The sequence below is a fragment of the Pseudophryne corroboree genome, chromosome 3, assembly GCF_028390025.1.
Source record: "Pseudophryne corroboree isolate aPseCor3 chromosome 3, aPseCor3.hap2, whole genome shotgun sequence".
In the NCBI taxonomy this organism is placed as follows: Eukaryota; Metazoa; Chordata; class Amphibia; order Anura; family Myobatrachidae; genus Pseudophryne; species Pseudophryne corroboree.
Window position 1 is genome coordinate 98,376,055 of NC_086446.1, and position 21,407 is coordinate 98,397,461.

The following is a 21,407-nucleotide window of genomic DNA, read 5'->3' on the forward strand; positions in this document are numbered from 1 at the left end:
AGAACTTGTCAGAAGCGGTGGAACGCTTCTGTTCCTGGGAATGGGCTGCCTGCTGCAGTCTTCTTCCCTTTCCTCTATCCCTGGGCAGATATGATCTTATAGGGACGAAAGGACTGAGGCTGAAAAGACGGTGTCTTTTTCTGCAGAGATGTGACTTAGGGTAAAAACGGTGGATTTTCCAGCAGTTGCCGTGGCCACCAGGTCCGATGGACCGACCCCAAATAACTCCTCTTCCTTTATACGGCAATACACCTTTGTGCCGTTTGGAATCTGCATCACCTGACCACTGTCGTGTCCATAACATCTTCTGGCAGATATGGACATCGCATTTACTCTTGATGCCAGAGTGCAAATATCCCTCTGTGCATCTCGCATATATAGAAATGCATCCTTTAAATGCTCTATAGTCAATAAAATACTGTCCCTGTCAAGGGTATCAATATTTTTAGTCAGGGAATCCGACCAAGCCACCCCAGCTCTGCACATCCAGGCTGAGGCGATCACCAGTATGTGTGTATATACTTTTTATGATATTTTCCAGCCTCCTGTCAGCTGGTCCTTGAGGACGGCCCTATCTATAGACGGTACCGCCACTTGTTTTGATAAGCGTGTGAGCGCCTTATCCACCCTAAGGGGTGTTTTCCAACGCGCCCTAACTTCTGGCGGGAAAGGGTATACCGCCCATATTTTCTATCGGGGGGAACCCACGCATCATCACACACTTCATTTAATTTATCTGATTCAGGAAAAACTACGGTAGTTTTTTCACATCCCACATAATACCCTCTTTTGTGGTACTTGTAGTATCAGAAATATGTAACACCTCCTTCATTGCCTTTAACGTGTGGCCCTAATAAGGAATACGTTTGTTTATTCACCGTCGACACTGGATTCAGTGTCCCTGTCTGTGTCTGTGTCGACCGACTAAAGTAAACGGGCGTTTTAAAACCCCTGACGGTGTTTTTGAGACGTCTGGACCGGTACTAATTGTTTGTCGGCCGTCTCATGTCGTCAACCGACCTTGCAGCGTGTTGACATTATCACGTAATTCCCTAAATAAGCCATCCATTCCGGTGTCGACTCCCTAGAGAGTGACATCACCATTACAGGCAATTGCTCCGCCTCCTCACCAACATCGTCCTCATACATGTCGACACACACGTACCGACACACAGCACACACACAGGGAATGCTCTGATAGAGGACAGGACCCACTAGCCCTTTGGAGAGACAGAGGGAGAGTTTGCCAGCACACACCAAAAACGCTATAATTATATAGGGACAACCTTATATAAGTGTTTTCCCTTATAGCATCTTTTTTATATATTTCTAACGCCAAATTAGTGCCCCCCCTCTCTGTTTTAACCCTGTTTCTGTAGTGCAGTGCAGGGGAGAGCCTGGGAGCCTTCCCTCCAGCCTTTCTGTGAGGGAAAATGGCGCTGTGTGCTGAGGAGATGGGCCCCGCCCCTTTTTCGGCGGCCTCGTCTCCCGCTCTTAACGGATTCTGGCAGGGGTTAAATATCTCCATATAGCCTCCGGAGGCTATATGTGAGGTATTTTTAGCCAAAATAGGTTTTCATTTGCCTCCCAGGGCGCCCCCCTCCCAGCGCCCTGCACCCTCAGTGACTGCCGTGTGAAGTGTGCTGAGAGGAAAATGGCGCACAGCTGCAGTGCTGTGCGCTACCTTTAGAAGACTGAGGAGTCTTCTGCCGCCGATTCTGGACCTCTTCTTACTTCAGCATCTGCAAGGGGGCCGGCGGCAAGGCTCCGGTGACCATCCAGGCTGTACCTGTGATCGTCCCTCTGGAGCTGATGTCCAGTAGCCAAGAAGCCAATCCATCCTGCACGCAGGTGAGTTCACTTCTTCTCCCCTAAGTCCCTCGTTGCAGTGATCCTGTTGCCAGCAGGACTCACTGTAAAATAAAAAACCTAAGCTAAACTTTTCTAAGCAGCTCTTTAGGAGAGCCACCTAGATTGCACCCTTCTCGGCCGGGCACAAAAATCTAACTGAGGCTTGGAGGAGGGTCATAGGGGGAGGAGCCAGTACACACCACCTGATCGTAAAGCTTTACTTTTTGTGCCCTGTCTCCTGCGGAGCCGCTATTCCCCCATGGTCCTTTCAGGAACCCCAGCATCCACTAGGACGATAGAGAAATGACAGTTAAGGGCTGATTGGTTGATACTTTAGCACCGTGCAATTTATCACTCTCCAAGGCTTGATAAATCTGGGCGTCAGTTAACTACTGGTTTGCAGAAATGCACCTACAGTATGACAACATCTTTCAGAAAGAATGATTTATTGATGGATCTACCTAATCCCCATGTATATATAAACAACACAGTAAAAGTTATGCTGTCGTACATAAGTACCTAGCAAAGTCCCTCCTAGTTTGTTAATATCTTTTTATTTTTATCTTCAGCAGACGGAAACACCAGCAGGGATACCTCCCAGGGGAACCCAATTCTCCCCCCACAGTGTGAAAGAGCTGATGCCACCTTTGCACGTTCTGAGTGTAAGAAGCGTTTTACCCAGCAAGAAAATCTAATTTCACATCAGAGCGGTCACACAAACAAGAAGATCATCTCATACAAACCGACTCTTGCTAAACGTAATAAAATACACGCAGGCGAGAAATCATTTCCATGTCCCGAATGTGGGAAATGTTTTACCAAGAAGGCCAAACTTATTGCACATCAGAAAACTCACACAAGTGAGAAACCGTTCTCATGTCCTGAATGTGGGAAGAATTTTCGCCAGAAATCTAATCTATGTAAGCATAAGAAAACTCACACTGGTGAAAGACCATTTCAGTGCTCCGATTGCGGGAAACGGTTTCAGCACAAATATAACCTTGTAGGACATCGGAGAATTCACACCGGGGAAAAGCCGTTTCCGTGTACTTATTGTGAAAAATGGTTTGCTCAGAAATCGGATCTTTTCAGTCATCAGAAAATTCATACGGGGGAAGAGCCGTTTCCATGTTCCGAGTGCGCAAAATGTTTTGCGCACAAATCGGCTCTCATTAAACACCTCAAAGTCCACACGGGGGAAAAACCATTTATATGCTCCGAATGTGGCAAATGCTTTGTGCAGAAATCAAACCTGGTCAGACATCAGAGAATTCACACGGGCGAAAAGCCGTTCGCATGCTCTGAGTGCGGGAAATGTTTTACAAATCGATCAAATCTTGTTGAACATCACAGAACTCACACCGAGAAAAAGCAGTTTTGCTGCTCGAATTGTGACAAATGCTTTTCGCAGAAAGTCGGCCTCATTAATCACCAGCGGATTCACACCGGGGAGGAGCCGTTCCCGTGTTCTGAATGCGGGAAATGTTTTACACATAAATCCGACCTCATTAAACACCTGAAGGTGCACACGGGAGAGAAACCGTTTCAGTGTTCAGAATGTGGGAAATGTTTTATACAGAAACCAAACCTGGTTAGACATCAGAGAATTCACACAGGTGAAAAGCCCTATCCTTGTTGTAGCTGTGGGAAATGTTTTACAAATAAATCCAATCTAGTTAGGCACCAGAGAATCCATGTGGGGGACGATGATTTGCACTAGAGCAAAGCTGGCAGACCTCCGAAGGTTCATACACACAAAGTTAGAACTGTGTCCATTCATTTGCCTGTGGGACTTACGAATGTCATTAACCATAAAATACAATGCATCCCATGTGATAATATAATGTGCAGAGTGTCCTAGGTGGTTTGAGGTTGTGTACGGTCCCTGGTTATAACTGACCCTTATAGGCCTATAGTTTTAGATGGAGTTCCATGGTGGTGGGAGTTCCACACCTCCGCATTTTGTCAGTGTATGATACTGTTGAAACGATACGATACATTTATTGTAATTAACAAACAAATTTGACAACGAAATTTAATGTGTACAACACACCATGACAATGGGAACATAGGTATAAAAAAAGAGCACACAATAACACACATACTGGGGTATATGCAATTCACGGCGAATCGCGGCAAATTATCGCCGTTTTTAAATTCGACACAATTCGACAAGTGAATTCCGGCAGGTGGCTGCTGGAATTCACCATATTCAATGCAAAACGGATTCGACAGTCCCGCGGGCGAAAATCGGCCAATTTGGCGGATTTTGCCGCGATTTTAAAAAACGGGAAAAAAAACGAAAAAAAAAATGGCGTGGGGTCCCCCCTCCAAAGCATAACCAGCCTCGGGCTCTTCGAGCTGGTCCTGGTTCTAAAAATGCGGGGAAAAATTGGGCAGGGATCCCCCGTATTTTTAAAACCAGCACCGGGCTCTGCGCCTGGTGCTGGTGCCAAAAATACGGGGGACAAAAAGAGTAGGGGTCCCCCGTATTTTTAACACCAGCATCGGGCTCCACTAGCTGGACAGATAATGCCACAGCCGGGGGTCACTTTTATGCCGTGCCCTGCGGCCGTGGCATTAACTACCCAACTAGTCACCCCTGGCCGGGGTACCCTGGGGGAGTGGGGACCCCTTCAATCAAGGGGTCCCCCCCCCCCAGCCACCCAAGGGCCAGGGGTGAAGCCCGAGGCTGTCCCCCCCCATCCAATGGGCTGCCGATGGGGGGGCTGATAGCCTTTTGTGATAATGAAAAGATATTGTTTTTTCCAGTAGTACTACAAGTCCCAGCAAGCCTCCCCCGCATGCTGGTACTTGGAGAACCACAAGTACCAGCATGCGGGAGAAAAACGGGCCCGCTGGTACCTGTAGTTCTACTGGAAAAAAAATACCCAAATAAAAACAGGACACAGACACCGTGACAAGTAAAAGTTTATTACACACTGCCGACACACACATACTTACCTATGTTGACACGCCGACTGCCACGGTCTCCGACGATCCGGGGTACCTGTGAAAAAATTATACTCACCTTCCAGCGTCCAGAGATACATCCACGTCCAGAGATAATCCTTGTACTTGTTAAAAAAACAAACCGAACACCCGTTCCATGCCGGACTGAAAGGGGTCCCATGCTTTCACATCAGACCCCTTTCCCCGAATGCCGGGACATCACGTGACTCCTGTCACTGAAGTCCCTTCAGCCAATCAGGAAGCGCTACTACCGTGGCGCTCACCTGATTGGCTGTGCACTGTCTGAGCTGTCAGACAGCGCATCGCAAAGCTCCGTCCATTACTTTCAATGGTGGGAACTTTGCGGGTAGCGGTGGGGTTAACCCGCGGTCAGCCGCTGACCGGCGGGTGACCTCACCGCTAGCCGCTAAGTTCCCACCATTGAATATAATGGACGGAGCTGTGCGATGCGCTGTCTGCTCAGACGCGCAGAACCAATCAGATGAGCGCAACGAAGTTGCGCTTCCTGATTGGCTTTAGAGACCTTTCTGTGACAGCTGTCACTCTGAGAGGTCTCTCTGCATTCGGGGAAAGGTGTCCCATGTGTCAGCATGGGACCCCTTTCAGTCCGCTGGATCGGGTATTTTCGTTTTGTTATTTTGCCAAGTACGTGGATTTATATCTGGACGTGGATTTACCTCTGGACGCTGGAAGGTGAGTATAATTTTTTTCACAGGTACCCCGGATCGTCGGAGACCGTGGCAGTCGGCGTGTCAACATAGGTAAGTATGTGTGTGTCGGCAGTGTGTAATAAAGTTTTACTTGTCACGGTGTCTGTGTACTGTTTTTATTTGGGTATTTTTTGTTCAGTAGTACTACAGGTACCAGCGGGCCCGTTTTTCTCCCGCATGCTGGTACTTGTGGTTCTCCAAGTACCAGCTTGCGGGGGAGGCTTGCTGGGACTTGTAGTACTCCTGGAAAAAACAATATTCGTTAAAAATTCTCAAGGCTATCAGCCTCCCATCTGCAGCCCTTGGATGGGGGGGACAGCCTCGGGCTTCACCCCTGGCCCTTGGGTGGCTGGGGGGGGGACCCCTTGATTGAAGGGGTCCCCACTCCCCCAGGGTACCCCGGCCAGGGGTGACTAGTTGGATATTTAATGCCACGGCCGCAGGGCACTGTATAAAAGTGACCCCCGGCTGTGGCATTATCTGTCCAGCTAGTGGAGCCCGATGCTGGTGTGAAAAATACGGGGGACCCCTGCTCGTTTTGTCCCCCGTATTTTTTGCACCAGCACCAGGCGCAGAGCCCGGTGCTGGTTTTAAAAATACGGGGGATCCGCTGTCAATTTTTCTCCCGGATTTTTAGAACCAGGACCAGCTCGAAGAGCCCGAGGCTGGTTATGCTTTGGAGGGGGGACCCCACGCCATTTTTTTCAGGGATTTTACCATTCCATCTATTAAAAAAAAAATATATATATATATTATTTTTAAAAATATATAAATAATACTTGTGCCTCCAAAAAAGACAAACCAAGTACCTAATCCCTTCTAATATAAATAGATCTGCTATTCCAAAAAAAAAAAAAAACACAAAAGAAAACAGGTTTAAAATTTTTTTATTTGTTTTCACCCTCCAAAGTGTGGCGGAATGAAAATGACGAATTTGCTGTCTAAAAGCACTGCTGTCGAATTTCCAAACTTGAATTGAATATGCTTTTGTCGAATTGCAGCACTTGTATCATTGCAGAAAAGTCGAATTTGCAAAAAGTCGAATTTCAAAAAGACGAATTTTGAAAGTCCGTTTTTTTGACGGAAAGCACTGAATTGCATTGACGATTTTTTTTTTTTTGGCGAAAATGACCCGAAATTCGACAATTTCGGGAATTCGACCGCAATTGCATATACCCCATACTGTATGAGAGATGACACATTATTCCCAATAAGTGTTTAGCGTGCGCACGGCAGTTGGAAAGAAGCTATTCAGTAAACGATTTGTTAAAGGACTGTCATTCAACTTCTCCTGGTATGTGTAAGATGAATGCTCATTAAATAGATGTTCTTCTAGGCCGCTAAATATTGAGTAATGTTCCTCCTGTGCTCTTTCCTGCTTACCTTATTTCAGTTTAACTGCTATGTGGTTGTATAAGGCTTGATTCAGTGATAGGAGCAAAATGATCCTGGAACAAACCATGTCGCAACGCGGAGGGGTGGGGGGAAGGTGTAAATGCATTTAAAAAAAAAATTGTATGCTGGGAAAACACTAGCTGCAGTTAGATCTAGCGAACAGATGCTGGGCAGCTTTTCTTTCTCTTACGTCCTAGAGGATACTGGGGTCCATTTAGTACCACGGGTATAGACTGGTCCACTAGGAGCCATGGGCACTTTAAGAATTTGATAGTGTGGGCTGGCTCCTCCCTCTATGCCCCTCCTACCAGACTCCGTTTAGAAAATGTGCCCGGAGGAGCCGGTCACAGCTAGTAGAGCTCTACAGAGTTCTTCTGGTAAAGAGTAAATTTTTTCTTTCAGATTTTTTTATTTTACAGGGAGGCTGTTGGCGACAGCCTCCCTGCAGTGTGGGACTGTGTGTGTGGGGGGGGGGGGAGCAGTGTCCACCCCGCGGGGTCTTGAGCCACTGCTCCTGCTGACTGGACGGTGGCTCCAGAGGGGTCTGATCGCGCCCCGCCGCAGGGGAACGCTCGCCCTGGCAGCAGGCCGCCACCCCCTCAGAAGCTGAAGTGTGGCGAGTCAGTCACTGTCCCCCCTTGCAAGCGGGGGAACGGTGTGAAGAAGGCGGCTACGGGTCAGGAGCGCGGATGTTCCCGCGCTCCGTGAAAGGCTCAGCGGTACCTTGGTGCGGCGCTTGGGAGGGAGCACTGGTTTTCTTCAGCGTGTCGGGGTCTGCGGACCCAGGTCAGCATATTCCTCCGGCCAGTATAATCTTCTTGTGAGCGGGAAGACAGCGCCATTGAAGGGGGCGGAGCTTCTCCTCAGAGCAGACCCAGCAGCGTTCAGCGCCATTTTTCCTGCCTGCAGCCACAGTTCACTGGATCCAGGTCCCTCCAGAGCTTTCTCCAGCAGTCTGTATGGTTCCAGGTGGCTGTAGAAGGTGGGGGGAGGCTGCTTAAAGGCTGTGTCACCTATTAAGGGACACAGCGCTGGGAAGGGACTCCCTTTGCCTGAAAAGCGCTGTGTGTGGATTGGCTCCAATCTCTGTCTCTCTCTGCCATTTTTTGGGGGAAAACTCTGTCCTCAAAATACTGTGTGTGTGTGTGTGTGTGCGCGCGCAACATGTCTAGGGACACTGTTTCATATGCTGCGGAGGATTTGTCTTCCCAGGAAGACTCCATTCCATGTAATCAGGATTGCACTGTTTTAGCCCAAATCCCAGCTAGAGAGCCAGAATGGTTAGTCTCTCTGAGGGGGACTATTTCCCAGATTTCTGATAGGGTGGCTAGGACTGAGCATGCCACTCAGGTCCTCCAGTCCTCTATGGTGGTATGGTCTGATCCTGCCTCCTCGGGGTCCCCTGCGGTACTTTCTAATAAGCGTGCGCTTGCAATTATGCAGGATGACACGGACACCGACTCTGACACTGCAGACGGTGATGGGGAGGTGTTGCGGGGGGACGGCATCGCTTGCCAGGGAGGTGCAGTTGATGATTGAGGCTGTTAGGGATGTTTTACACATTTCAGACACAGCTTCGGAACAGGTGGAGGAGGTCTTCTTCACAGATAATAAGAAGCCCCCCCTCACTTTCCCGGCATCCAAGGAATTGAATGCTATCTTTGAAAAGGCATGGGAAACTCCGGAAAAGAAATTCCAGATTCCCAAGGGAGTCTTGGTGGCTTTTCCCTTCCCAGAGGAAGATAGTTAGAGGTGGAAGTCCCCACCGATAGTCGACGCCTCTGTATCCAGGCTGTCCAAACAGGTAGTTTTACCGGTCCTGGGATCTACCGCGTTAAAGGACCCGGCAGATCGCAAGGTGGATGCTACGCTGAAATCCATTTACACGGCTTCAGGGGCTATATTGCGGCCTACTATAGCCTGTGCTTGGATTGCTAAAGCTATTGCCAGGTGGTCGATCACTCTGCAGGAGGAATCGTCTACGCTAGACAAAGGTGACATTGATTTGTTTTTGCATAATATTCAGGATTCTGCATAGTTCCTGGTGGATTCCATGAAGGACCTGGGTTCCATGGCTGCGGGGATCTCCTCCATGTCAGTCTGCGGACGCGGAATCCAGGAAGTGTGTGGAGGGCCTTCCGTACAAAGGTCAGGCTCTATTTTGGGAGGCGCTGGATGTGTGGATTGCCACAGCTACCGCGGGTAAGTCTCCTTTTCTCCCCTCAGCTGCACCGGCTTCGAAAAAACCCTTTTCATCTAACACGTCACAGTCCTTTCGGGCCGCGCGGCCAAGGAAGAATTAGCCTTCGAACACCTTCTTCAGAGGTGGTCGTGCCAAAGGAAAGACCCAGACCCAGAAGCCCGCTTCTGATACCCCTATGTCCTCCGCATGACGGTGGACAGCTAGGCCTGGAGGAAGGTCAGGTGGGGGCGAGACTCCGGCAGTTCAGCCACGTCTGGGTGTCGTCGGGTCTGGGCCCCTGGGTTCTGGATATAGTGTCCAGGGGGTACAGATTGGAGTTTCAAGAGCCCCCGCCTCACCGTTTCTTCAAGTCAGGCTTACCAGCACTGCTGGCGGACAGGACAATTCTTCTGGAGGCCATCAGGAAATTGGTGGTGTCAGAGGTCATTGTTCAGGTCCCTCTTCAGCAACGGAACAAGGGTTATTATTCAAACCTTTTTGTGGTACCGAAACCAGATGGTTCGGTACGGCCTATTCTAAATTTAAAGTCTTTGAACCCTTATCTCAAGGAGTTCAAATTCAAGATGGAATCTCTGAGAGCTCCACATTCCCATTTGGGCGCCGCATCAAGCTTATCTCAGGTTTGCGCTGATGGACGATCACTATCAGTTCCAGGCGCTGCCGTTTGGCCTCTCAACAGCACCAAGGATCTTCACCAAGGTGATGGCGGAGATGATGGTTCTCCTCAGCAAACGGGGTGAACATAATTCCATATCTGGACAATCTCCTGATCAAGGCGTCATCCAGGGAGAGGTTGTTGCAGTCCATCGTGCTCACGACACAGCTGCTCAGGAAGCACGGTTGGATCCTGAACCTTCCGAAGTCTCATCTGGAGCCGACAAGGCAGCTGTCTTTCCTGGGAATGTTCCTCGACACGGAAGTACAGAGGGTATTTCTCCCGGCAGAGAAAGCGTTGGTGATTCAAACAATGGTCCGGGATGTCCAACGGCCTACCCGAGTATCGGTTCATCAATGCATACGCCTTCTGGGGAAGATGGTTGCCGCCTACGAGGTTTTGCAGTACGGCAGGTTTCATGCTCGACCTTTTCAACTGGACCTCTTGGATCAGTGGTCGGGCTCTCACCTACACATGCACAAGAGGATACGCGTGTCTCCAAAAGCCAGGATTTCACTCCTCTGGTGGCTGCAACTTCCACACCTTCTGGAAGGGCGAAGGTTCGGAATTCAAGACTGGATTCTTCTGACCACAGATGCAAGTCTAAGAGGTTGGGAGTGGTCGCTCTGGGGGAAACCTTTCAAGGACGATGGTCGGATCAAGAGTCACTTTTCCCAATAAACATCCTGGAACTCAGGGCCATTTACAACGCCCTTCTGCAAGCAGCACACCTTGTACAGGATCGGGCTGTTCAGGTGCAGTCGGACAACGTGACCACAGTAGCCTACATAAACCGACAAGGCGGAACGAAGAGCAGAGCTGCCATGGCAGAGGTGTCAAAAATCCTCATCTGGGCAGAAAGGCATGCGGTGGCGATTTTGGCAATCTTCATTCCGGGCATAGACAACTGGGAAGCAGACTTCAGCAGACACGATCTCCATCCAGGGGAATGGGGCCTCCATCCGGAGGTGTTCGAGGAGGTAACCGGTTGGTGGGGGGTTCCTCACATAGACATAATGGCCTCCCGCCTCAACAAGAAGCTACGGAAGTACTGTTTCAGGTCAAGAGACCCACAGGCAGTGGCGGTGGACACACTGGTAACACCGTGGGTGTTCAAATCAGTGTATGTGTTCCCTCCACTTCCTCTGATACTAAAGGTTCTTCAACTCGTAAGAAGAACAAAGGTTCTGGGAATCCTCATTGCTCCGTACTGGCCAAGGAGGGCTTGGTACGCGGATCTGCTGGATCTTCTGCTGGAAGATCCGCAGCCTTTGCCTCTTCGGGAGGATCTGCTTCTGCAGGGGCCGTTCGCTTGTCAAGACTTACCGCGGCTTCGTTTGACGGCATGGCGGTTGAACGCCAGATCTTAGCTCGGACGGGTATCCCGAGTGAGGTTATTCCTACCCTGATACAGGCCAGGAAGGGGGTAACGTCTAAGCATTACCATCGCATTTGGAAGAAATATGTCTCTTGGTGTGAGGCCACGAAGTTCCCGGCGGTGGAGTTTCAACTGGGACATTTTCTCCTTTTCCTGCAAGCAGGGGTGGGTATGGGACTAAGACTGGGCTCCATCAAGGTCCAGATCTCTGCTTTGTCCATCTTCTTCCAAAAATGATTGGCTGTTCTTCCTGAGTTTGACCTTTTTGAAAGGGGTTCTGCACATCCAGCCTCCCTTTGTGGCGCCTACGGCTCCATGGGATCTTGATGTAATGCTGCATTTCCTACAATCTGCTTGGTTTGAGCCTCTACAGGAGGCTGATCTCAAGTTTCTCACGTGGAAGGCGGTCACCTTGTTGGCCTTGGCTTCTGCACGACGCGTGTCGGAATTGGGGGCTTTATCTTGTAAAAGCCCCTATCTGATCTTCCATGAGGACAGGGCGGAACTTAGGACTCGTCCACAGTTCCTACCTAAGGTTGTGTCGGCTTTCCACATCAACCAACCTATTGTGGTGCCAGTGGCTACTGACTCCTCAATTACTTCAAAGGCCTTGGATGTAGTGAGGACTTTGAAGATTTACGTGAAGAGGACGGCTCGTCACAGGAAAAGTGACTCCCTGTTTGTCCTCTATGATCCAAAGAAAATTGGATGTCCTGCTTCTAAGCAGTCGATTTCACGCTGGCTCAGGTTTACTATCCAGCATGCTTATTCCACGGCAGGATTGCCGTGTCTGAAATCCGTAAAGGCCCACTCTACTCGTAAGGTGGGCTCTTCCTGGGCGGCTGCCCGGGGTGTCTCGGCGATACAACTCTGCCGAGCAGCTACTTGGTCTGGGTCGAACACGTTTGCCAAGTTTTACAAGTTCGATACTTTCGCCTCTGCTGACCTCAAGTTTGATCAAGCAGTGTTGCAGGAGCCTCCGCGCTCTCCCTCCCGTACTGGGAGCTTTGGTACATCCCCATGGTACTAATATGGATCCCTGCATCCTCTAGGACGTAAGAGAAAATTGCATTTTAATTACCTGAAACGGTAAATCCTTTTCTCGCAGTCTGTAAAGGATGCTGGGCGCCCGCCCAGCGCTTCGTTTTCCTGTATTGGTTATGGTTCAGTGTTACCTGGTTCCTAGGTAAGTTCTGCGTTATTTACTGTTTCAGCTGTTGCTGAGTTGTTCCGGCACATTGGCCGGATTTTCATGTTTGTGTGAGCTGGTATGAATCTCGCCACTATCTGTGTAATTCATTCTCTCGAAGTATGTTGTCTCCTCGGGCACAGTTTCTAGACCGAGTCTGGTACGAGGGGCATAGAGGGAGGAGCCAGCCCACACTATTAAACTCTTAAAGTGCCAATGGCTCCTGGTGGACCCGTCTATACCCCATGGTACTAATATGGACCCCAGCATCCTCTACGGACTACGAGAAAAGGATTTACCGTTTCAGGTAATTAAAATCCTATTTTCTCCATTTTAAGCTCCAGTTTCCTCAGCCAGTATAAAAAAAGCGGGAAGACCGCGCACCATTGAAGGGCCGGGACTTCACTGTGACTGACAGGGATGCGCAGCTTCTCCAGTGTGGCTCCAGATTACCTCATCGGTACCAGGGGGTCACAGCAGGGGGGGGAGCGACTATTAGTTTACTAAGTCCCCTATCAGGGTACTTAGTCTGCGACCCAGCTAAGCTTGGCATTAGCGGTAAGGGCGCGGTGGGGACTGGCTCCAAACAACTCTGTGTCTCCCTGAAGGGCTCTTTGTTGGTAACTTGTGCTTAACCTTTTTGTGTGTGTGTGTGCATACTGTCACATTTACATTATGTCAAGCAAAGAGTGTGTTTCTTGTACAGCGGAGTGTTCCTCTTCACCAGGGGGCTCACTACTGGGTACTCGGGGATCACAGAATAGCGGGGCTGAACCGGAGTGGGTTAATTCTTATTTCCCAGGGCTACAGACTGGAGTTCCAAGAGCTCCCACCTCACAGATTCTTCAAATCAGGCTTACCAGTTTCACAAGAGGCAAGTATAACTTTACAGCATGATATCCAAAAGCTGGTACAGACTCAAGTCATTGTTCCAGTTCCACCTCATCTGCACAACAAGGGGTATTATTCCAACTTGTTTGTAGTACCAAAATCGGACGGTTCGGTAAGACCAATTTTGAACCTCAAGTCATTGAACCCGTACTTATGAGTGTTCAAATTCAAAATGGAGTCTCTGAGAGCTGTGATCTCAGGTCTGGAGGAGGGGAAATTCCTAGTGTCTCTGGATATCAAGGATGCGTACCTTCACATTCCGATCTGGCCGCCTCATCATGCTTATCTACGGTTTGCACTGCAGGACTGTCACTACCAGTTCCAGACATTGCCATTTGGTCTCTCCATGGCACTGAGGGTGTTCACCAAGGTGTTTCTACTCCGCAAACAGTGAGTGAACATAATTCCGTACCTGAACGATCTCCTGATAAAAGCACCGTCCAGGGAAAGGTTGCTGGACAGCATTGGTCTCTCAAACTCCTCCAGGATCACTGGTGAATTCTGAACCTTCTGAAATCTCACCTAGAGCCAACACAGAGGCTTCGATTCCTGGGAATGATACTGGACACGGATTCGCAGAAAGTGTTCCTTCCGTTGGAAAAGGCATTGGTAATCCAGTCGATGGTTCTGGATGTCCTGAAGCCAACCCGGATATTGGTGCATCTTTGCATTCACCTTCTGGGGAAAATGGTGGCCTCTTACGAGGCACTTCAATATGGAAGGTTTCACGCAAGACCCTTCCAGCTCGACCTGTTGGACAAATGGTGCGGATCGTATCGTCACGTGCACCAGAGGATCTGTCTGTCGCCAAAAGCCAGGATCTCCCATCTGTGGTGGCTACAGACTTCTCACCTTGTCGAGGGTCGGAGGTTCGGAATTCAGAACTGGATTCTGCTAATCACAGATGCAAGCCTCAGGGGTTGGGGAGCAGTCACTCAGGGGGTGCAGTTTCAAGGAAGATGGTCAAGTCAGGAAGTCATCCTTCCAATCAACATTCTGGAACTCAGGGCCATATACAATGCCCTTCTGCAGGCCTCACATCTTCAAGATCGGGCCATTCAGGTCCAGTCAGACAATGTGACGGCAGTAACGTACATAAACCGACAGGGCGGAACGAAAAGCAGAGCAGCAATGTCAGAGGTGTCGAGAATTCTCCTCTGGGCAGAAAGAAATGCTGTGGTGTTGTCAGCGGTATTCATTCCAGGAGTAGACAACTGGGAAGCAGACTTCCTCAGCAGACACGACTTGCACCCGGGGGAGTGGGGCCTTCACCCGGAAGTGTTCAGGTGCTTGACATGTCGATTGGGATATCCACAGATCGACATGATGGCCTCTCGTCTCAACAAGAAGCTCAGGCGGTATTGTTCCAGGTCGAGAGACCCACAGGCAGTGGCGGTAGATGCTCTGACCACTCCATGGGTCTATCAGATGGTGTACGTGTTTCCTCCACTTCCTCTGATCCCAAGAATTCTTAAGCGAATAAAAAGGGAAAGGTTCAAACAATACTCATTGCTCCGGACTGGCCAAGAAGGGCCTGGTACGCGGACCTTCGGGAGATGCTCCTCAAAGATCCGTGGCCTCTACCTCTTCGCAAGGATCTTCTGCAACAGGGCCTGTTCGTCTACAGGACTTACCGCGGCTACGTTTGACGGCATGAAAGTTGAACGGCTGATTCTAGCCAAGAGAAGGATCCCTAACAAGGTTATCCCGACTATGATCCAAGCCAGAAAGGGGGTAACGTCTAAGCATTACCATCGTATTTAAAAGAAATACGTCTCTTGGTGTGAGAGCAGAAATTATTCTGCGGTGGAATTTCATCTGCAACATTTCCTGCTTTTTCTGAAGTCAGGTGTGGATGTGGGCCTGCGTCTGGGCTCCATAAAAGTACAGATTTCGGCCTTGTCCATTTTCTTTCAGAAACAATTGGTTTCTCTCCCTGAGGTCCAGACATTCTTGAAAGGTGTTCTGCACATCCAACCTCCCTTTGTGCTTCCCACGGCACCTTGGGATCTCAGTGTGGTGCTGCAGTTCCTCCAATCGGACTGGTTTGAACCGTTACAGGAGGTGGACATAAAATATCTTACGTGGCCTTGGCTTCAGCAAGACGTGTGTCGGAGCTGGGGGCTTTGTCTCACAAAAGTCCCTATTTAATTTTCCGTGAGGACAGAGCTGAACTCAGAACTTGTCAGCAATTTCTTCCTAAAGTGGTGTCTGCGTTTCACATCAACCAACCTATTGTGGTTCCGGTTGTCACCGACACCTCTGCTACTTCAAAGTCTTTGGATGTTGTGAGGGCTTTGAAGGTGTATGTCAAGCGAACAGCTTGTCACAGAAAATCTGACTTGCTGTTTGTTCTTTATAATCCCAATAAAATTGGGTGTCCTGCGTCAAAGCAGTCCATTGCACGCTGGATCAGGCTTACTATCCAGCATGCTTATTCCACGGCAGGTTTGCCATGTCCAAAATCTGTACAGGCCCACTGTACTAGGTCGGTGGGTTCTTCCTCGGCGGCTGCCTGGGGTGTCTTGGCTTTACAGCTCTGCCGAGCAGCTACTTGGTCAGGTTCGAACATGTTTGCTAAGTTCTACAAGTTAGATACTGTGGCCTATGAGGACCTTCAGTTTCCTGTAGGACTTAAGAGAAAATAAGATTGTAATTACCTACCGGTAAATCCTTTTCTCGTAGTCCGTAGAGGATACTGGGCGCCTGCCCGGTGCTTCGTTCTTCCTGCACTGTTACTTGGTTAAGTAATGTTGGTTCAGCTGTTGCTGTTCCTGTTTCAAGTTTGGTTAGCTTGGCTTTCCTCTTGTTGTGTGTGCTGGTTTGGAATCTCACCACTATCCTTATCTATCCTCCTCTCAAAGCATGTCCGTCTCCTCGGGCACAGATTCCTAGACTGAGTCTGGTAGGAGGGGCATAGAGGGAGGAGCCAGCCCACACTATCAAATTCTTAAAGTGCCCATGGCTCCTAGTGGACCCGTCTATACCCATGGTACGAAATGGACCTCAGTATCCTCTACGGACTACGAGAAAAGGATTTACCGGTAAGTAATTAAAATCCTATTTTCTTTTTTCACTCTGAGATTTAGAATTAAGGGGGTGATTCAGAGCTAAATTTAGCACATCAACGATCAGTTTCTCTGACATGTGAGGGGGCGTCCAACACAGGACTAGTCCGCCCCGCATGTTATGCCCTTCCCCCGCGCACGGGTGTGAAAGCATCGCACGGCAGCGATACTTTAGCACCTGCTAAGTAGCTCCCTGCCTGTGCAGCGTAGCTGCGCTGGCGGGCGGCTACCCACCACGTTCTGGGTTGCAGCGGCTGCATGTGACGTCACGCAGCCACCGCGGCCTGCCTACGCAACGTTCCAGATATGCCTGCGTTGTCCGGACCGCGCTCCACCAGCGGTGTTCTAACGTCGTTGGCAAGCCCCCACCCTCCCCGCTACCGCTTCTGCCTGTCAATCAGGCAGAGGCGATCGCAGCAGTCAGATGCTTTTAGCATCTCACTGGGACTTACTGCTGCGCACTCCACAAAAGCCTTCAGAGTGCGATCGCTGCCGTTGCAGCGATCGCACTGAATCATCGCCTAAGCTAGGATGCACATGCTCCCGACTTGAAATATCTGCATATTCTAAGTTTGCCCCATTTGCAGAGCATCGAGGGTCTTCTTTTTTTTTTGTGTGTAATTTACACCTAGTTCTGAATTCGGCCCTTAGTGAATATTCTGTTCTTCTGTCATTTACTCTGTACATATTGCATTTGTTCTAAAACTATTGTGCCATAGCAATGTAACTATTCTATACTTGTAAATTGTAAAATTATAATACAAACTCTTGTCCTTTAATATATGTCTGGGTATCTGTTGTTCTGTATACTAAGGGTGTGTACACACAGTGAGATATTTTCTTATGATTTTGACTATATAGTCAGAATCGTAAGAAAAGTTAGTGCAGATCGCAAGGCGAAAGTCACCTTGCGATCCCGATTCGATGCCGATGCGCGGTCCCGTGCGGTCGGCATCGCAAGCCTAGATAGACTGTGCAGGCAAGTCAGTTCTGACTAACTCATAGAAGAGATAGTCAAAATTGACACTTAGCCAAAATCGCACATAGTATCGCAAGCACAGTCATTATGAGCTTGCGATGCCGACCTAGCCCCTGTCGCATAGTGAGAATCTGGGCATAGCCTGAATCTCACCGTGTGTATGGGCCTTAAGACAACCCCCTGGCTTTATTTTACTATGAATGACAGTTTTGTTTTTTTACCAGGATCTGCTCATTGTTATTTTATTTCCATCTTTTCCCTTATATGTGAGCGTGCCCCAAGCTCTTTATAGGGTCCTCCTCTTGCTGTAGACTTTACTTCGGGTTATGTGACTGGCGGTCAGGGGTCCTGGCATCTGAAAATCCCGCCAACTTGGACTGTTCCCACTTGTGGGTATCCACGACACCCATAGAGTGGGAATAGAACCTGTGGTAAGCGCAGCGAACCCGCAAGGGGCTTCATTACGATTGCCCCCCCGCGCTGGCTATCCGACAGCCAGGATCCTATCGTCTGTAACGTGACTGCCGGTCACACATACCCAACCCCTTTACTTCCGTAGATCTTATCCACTCACATTTCAGTGATAACCCTATAATACACAGACTTTTTCAACACTGAACATCAAGTAACTAATGGCCTAATTCAGCATGGATCGCAAAAGCAAAATCTTTAATGGACAAAACCATGTGCAGTGCAGTGCAGGGGGGGGGGGGGGGGGGGGGGGGGGCTGATGTAACATGTGCAGAGAGAGTTAGATTTGGGTGGGGGGAGTTCAAACTGAAATCTAAATTTTGTAGTGTAAAAATAAAGCAGCCAGTATTTACCCTGCACAGAAACAATGAGCTTAATTCAGAGCTGATCGCTCGCTAGCTAGTTTTTGCAGCGCTGCGATCAGATGGTCGCCGCCTATAGGGGAGTATATTTTAGCTGTGCAAGTGTGCGATCGTATGTGCAGCCGCCCTGTACAAAAACAGTTTGTGCAGTTTCTGAGTAGGTCTGACCTTACTCAGCCGCTGCGATCACTTCAGCCTGTCTGGTCCCGGAATTGACGTCAGACACCAGCCCTGCAAACACCTGCGTTTTTCCAAACACTCCCTGAAAACGGTCAGTTGCCACCCACAAACGCCCTCTTCCTGTCAAACGCCTTGCGATCGGCTGTGCGAATGGATTCTTCGCTAAATCCACTGCACAGCAACGATCCGCTTTGTACCCGTACGATGCTCCTGCGCATTGCGGTGCATACACATGCGCAGTAGTGCCCTGATCGCTGCGCAACGAAAAACGCTAGCGAGCGACAGATCTGAATTGGGCCCAATATAACCCACCCAAATCTAACTCTCTCTGCACATGTTATATCTGCCCCCTGCAGTGCAACATGGTTTTGCCCTTTAGAGAAAGATTTAGCTTTTGCGAATTAGGCCCTAAGTCCAGTTAGATATCTCAAATTGTCTTGTGACAATCTACATATGATTGGCCATTAATATCTCATTATGAAAAACATATGCCTGTCTCCCATGACTGTGCCAATGTTTTAGTGCATATTGTTTAAGCCCTAAACCAGTGGTTCCCAAACTGGTTTTTGTGGCACCCTGGGGTACCGCAAGGCTCTTGCTGGGGTGACCTGGGTTAATGGTCCAGGACCAACTCAAATTCTTTATGGTCAATGTAATAGGCAAAACCAGTGCTGGTGGCTGCCAATGATAAATATGTGGACAAACAAAAGCTAATCCTGTCCCTCACCACATAACTGGACCTAATGGTGACATATAAACACAAGTAACTTAATTATAATATTTTTTACTGAATTTCTCCATAAGAAACTTTTGGTCCAGGGGTGCTGTGAAGAACATTCTCATACTCTAGGGTGTCGTGACTCAAAGTTTAGGAACCACTGGCCTAAACCGTTCTCTCTAACATATTGCTGCCAATGGGTATGCTTCTTTATCTAACTCACCAACAGTGAACATTTGTTTAATTGGATAATTTATCATTTTGATTCCTATAATCCTAAAATAAGAGATGGATAATACTTGGGAACAGGTAAAACCAGCCACCAAATGGATAAAAAAAACACTTATCCCAGGGCCAGATTATGGTCAAAACAGAACGATCACCTGCCTAGGGCCCAGTGGAACCTGCCACCTCCTGTATTTATATGCCTTTCTACCTCTCTCTGTCTTTAGGTGAAGATGTCCAGATTTCTCAATGCTGTACAGTGCAACGCCCCGATTACAACCCCCCTTCCAGCAGCAGGCACTCTGTGCTTGGGCGCTGTAATGTTTAATGCAGGATCTGCGGTTGTGTTGTTACACAGACAGCAGCAGAGGCAGTCCCAGCACAGCTGAGAGGAGGAGATTGAAAGCTCGTTAGAGGCACACAAGGTTATATGGGGACCTCTTATTGGTATATAAGAGGCATGTTAAGGAGATCTGTTGATAATAGGATTTTAATACCTACCGGTAAATCCTTTTCTCTTAGTCCGTAGAGGATGCTGGGGATGCTTCAAGAACCATGGGGTATAGACGGGATCCGCAGGAGACATGGGCACTTTAAGACTTTGAATGGGTGTGAACTGGCTCCTCCCTCTATGCCCCTCCTCCAGACGCCAGTTTAAGTAACTGTGCCCAGGGAGAAGGACATTTCAAGGAAAGAATTTATTGTTAAACCACGGTGAGCATCTTACCAGCTCACACCTCCAGTATGCCACAGAACGAGGCATTCAATAGAACACCAGCCGACAGCATGAAGAATATGCAGCAATATGCTGAGATAAAGCATAACACAACCTGTGTGTAACCACAACCAATAACAGCATAACGCATGCCACGGCATGAATAACGTCAGCAACAGGCTGACTTAAACCATGTGTGTAACCATACCCAATAACTGCAGATACAGTACGCACTGGGATGGGCGCCCAGCATCCTCTACGGACTAAGAGAAAAGGATTTACCGGTAGGTATTAAAATCCTATTTTCTCATACGTCCTAGAGGATGCTGGGGATGCTTCAAGAACCATGGGGTTTATACCAAAGCTCTAGAACGGGCGGGAGAGTGCGGATGACTCTGCAGCACCAATTGACCAAACGAGGTCCTCCTCAGCCAGGGTATCAAACTTGTAAAACTTCGCAAAGGTGTTTGAGCCCGACCAAGTAGCAGCTCGGCAAAGCTGTAATGCCGAGACCCCTCGGGCAGCCGCCCAGGATGAGCCCACCTTTCTGGTAGAATGGGCATTTACCAATTTCGGTAACGGCAATCCTGCCGTAGAATGAGCCTGCTGAATCATATCACAGATCCAATAGTCTGCTTGGAAGCAGGAGCCCCAATCTTTTTGGGAGCCCACATGACAAACAGGGCCTCTGTTTTCCTAATCTGAGCCGTTCTGGCAACATAAATTTTCAAAGCTCTGACCACATCGAGAGACTTCGATTCCGCCAAGGCGTCAGTAGCCACTGGCACCACAATAGGCTGGTTTACGTGAAACGATGAAACCACTTCTGGCAGAAATTGCTGATGAGTTCTCAACTCCGCTCTATCAGCATGGAGGATTAAATAGGGGCTTTTGTGAGACAAAGCCGCCAATTCAGACACCCGCCTTTCGGATGCCAGGCCAACAGCATGACTACTTTCCAAGTAAGGAATTTCAACTCAACCTTACGCAAAGGTTCAAACCAAGGAGATCGCAGGAACTGCAACACCACATTAAGATCCCATGGTACCACTGGGGGCACAAAGGGAGGTTGGATGTGCAGCACGCCCTTCACGAAGGTCTGAACTTGAACTTCTTTCTGAAATAAATTCTTCCGTAGGAGCCTTCTTGGATTCACACCAAGACACATATTATCTCCAAATACGGTGGTAATGCTTCACCGTTACTTCTTTTCTAGCCTGAAGTAGTGTGGGAATGACTTCACTGGGAATACCCTTTCGGGCTAGGATTTGGCGTTCAACCGCCATGCCGTCAAACGCAGCCACGGTAAGTTTTGATACACGCATGGTCCTTGCTGTAACAGGTCCTCTCGTAGAGGAAGAGGCCAAGGATCTTCTATGAGTAATTCTTGAAGATCTGGATACCAAGCCCTCCTTGGCCAGTCCGATACAATGAGGATCGCCTG

General features: G+C 48.9%; 1 protein-coding gene across 1 annotated transcript in view; it reads left to right on the forward strand.

Moving 5' to 3' along the window:
• LOC135057207 (oocyte zinc finger protein XlCOF7.1-like) overlaps window positions 1–21,407 on the forward strand; it is a 160,071-nt gene that overhangs the window by 49,226 nt on the left and 89,438 nt on the right. The window contains exon 7 of the mRNA XM_063963100.1: window positions 2,421–3,568. Coding sequence (XP_063819170.1) covers window positions 2,421–3,568 — 1,148 coding nt within the window. The remainder of the gene's footprint in view (window positions 1–2,420; window positions 3,569–21,407) is intronic.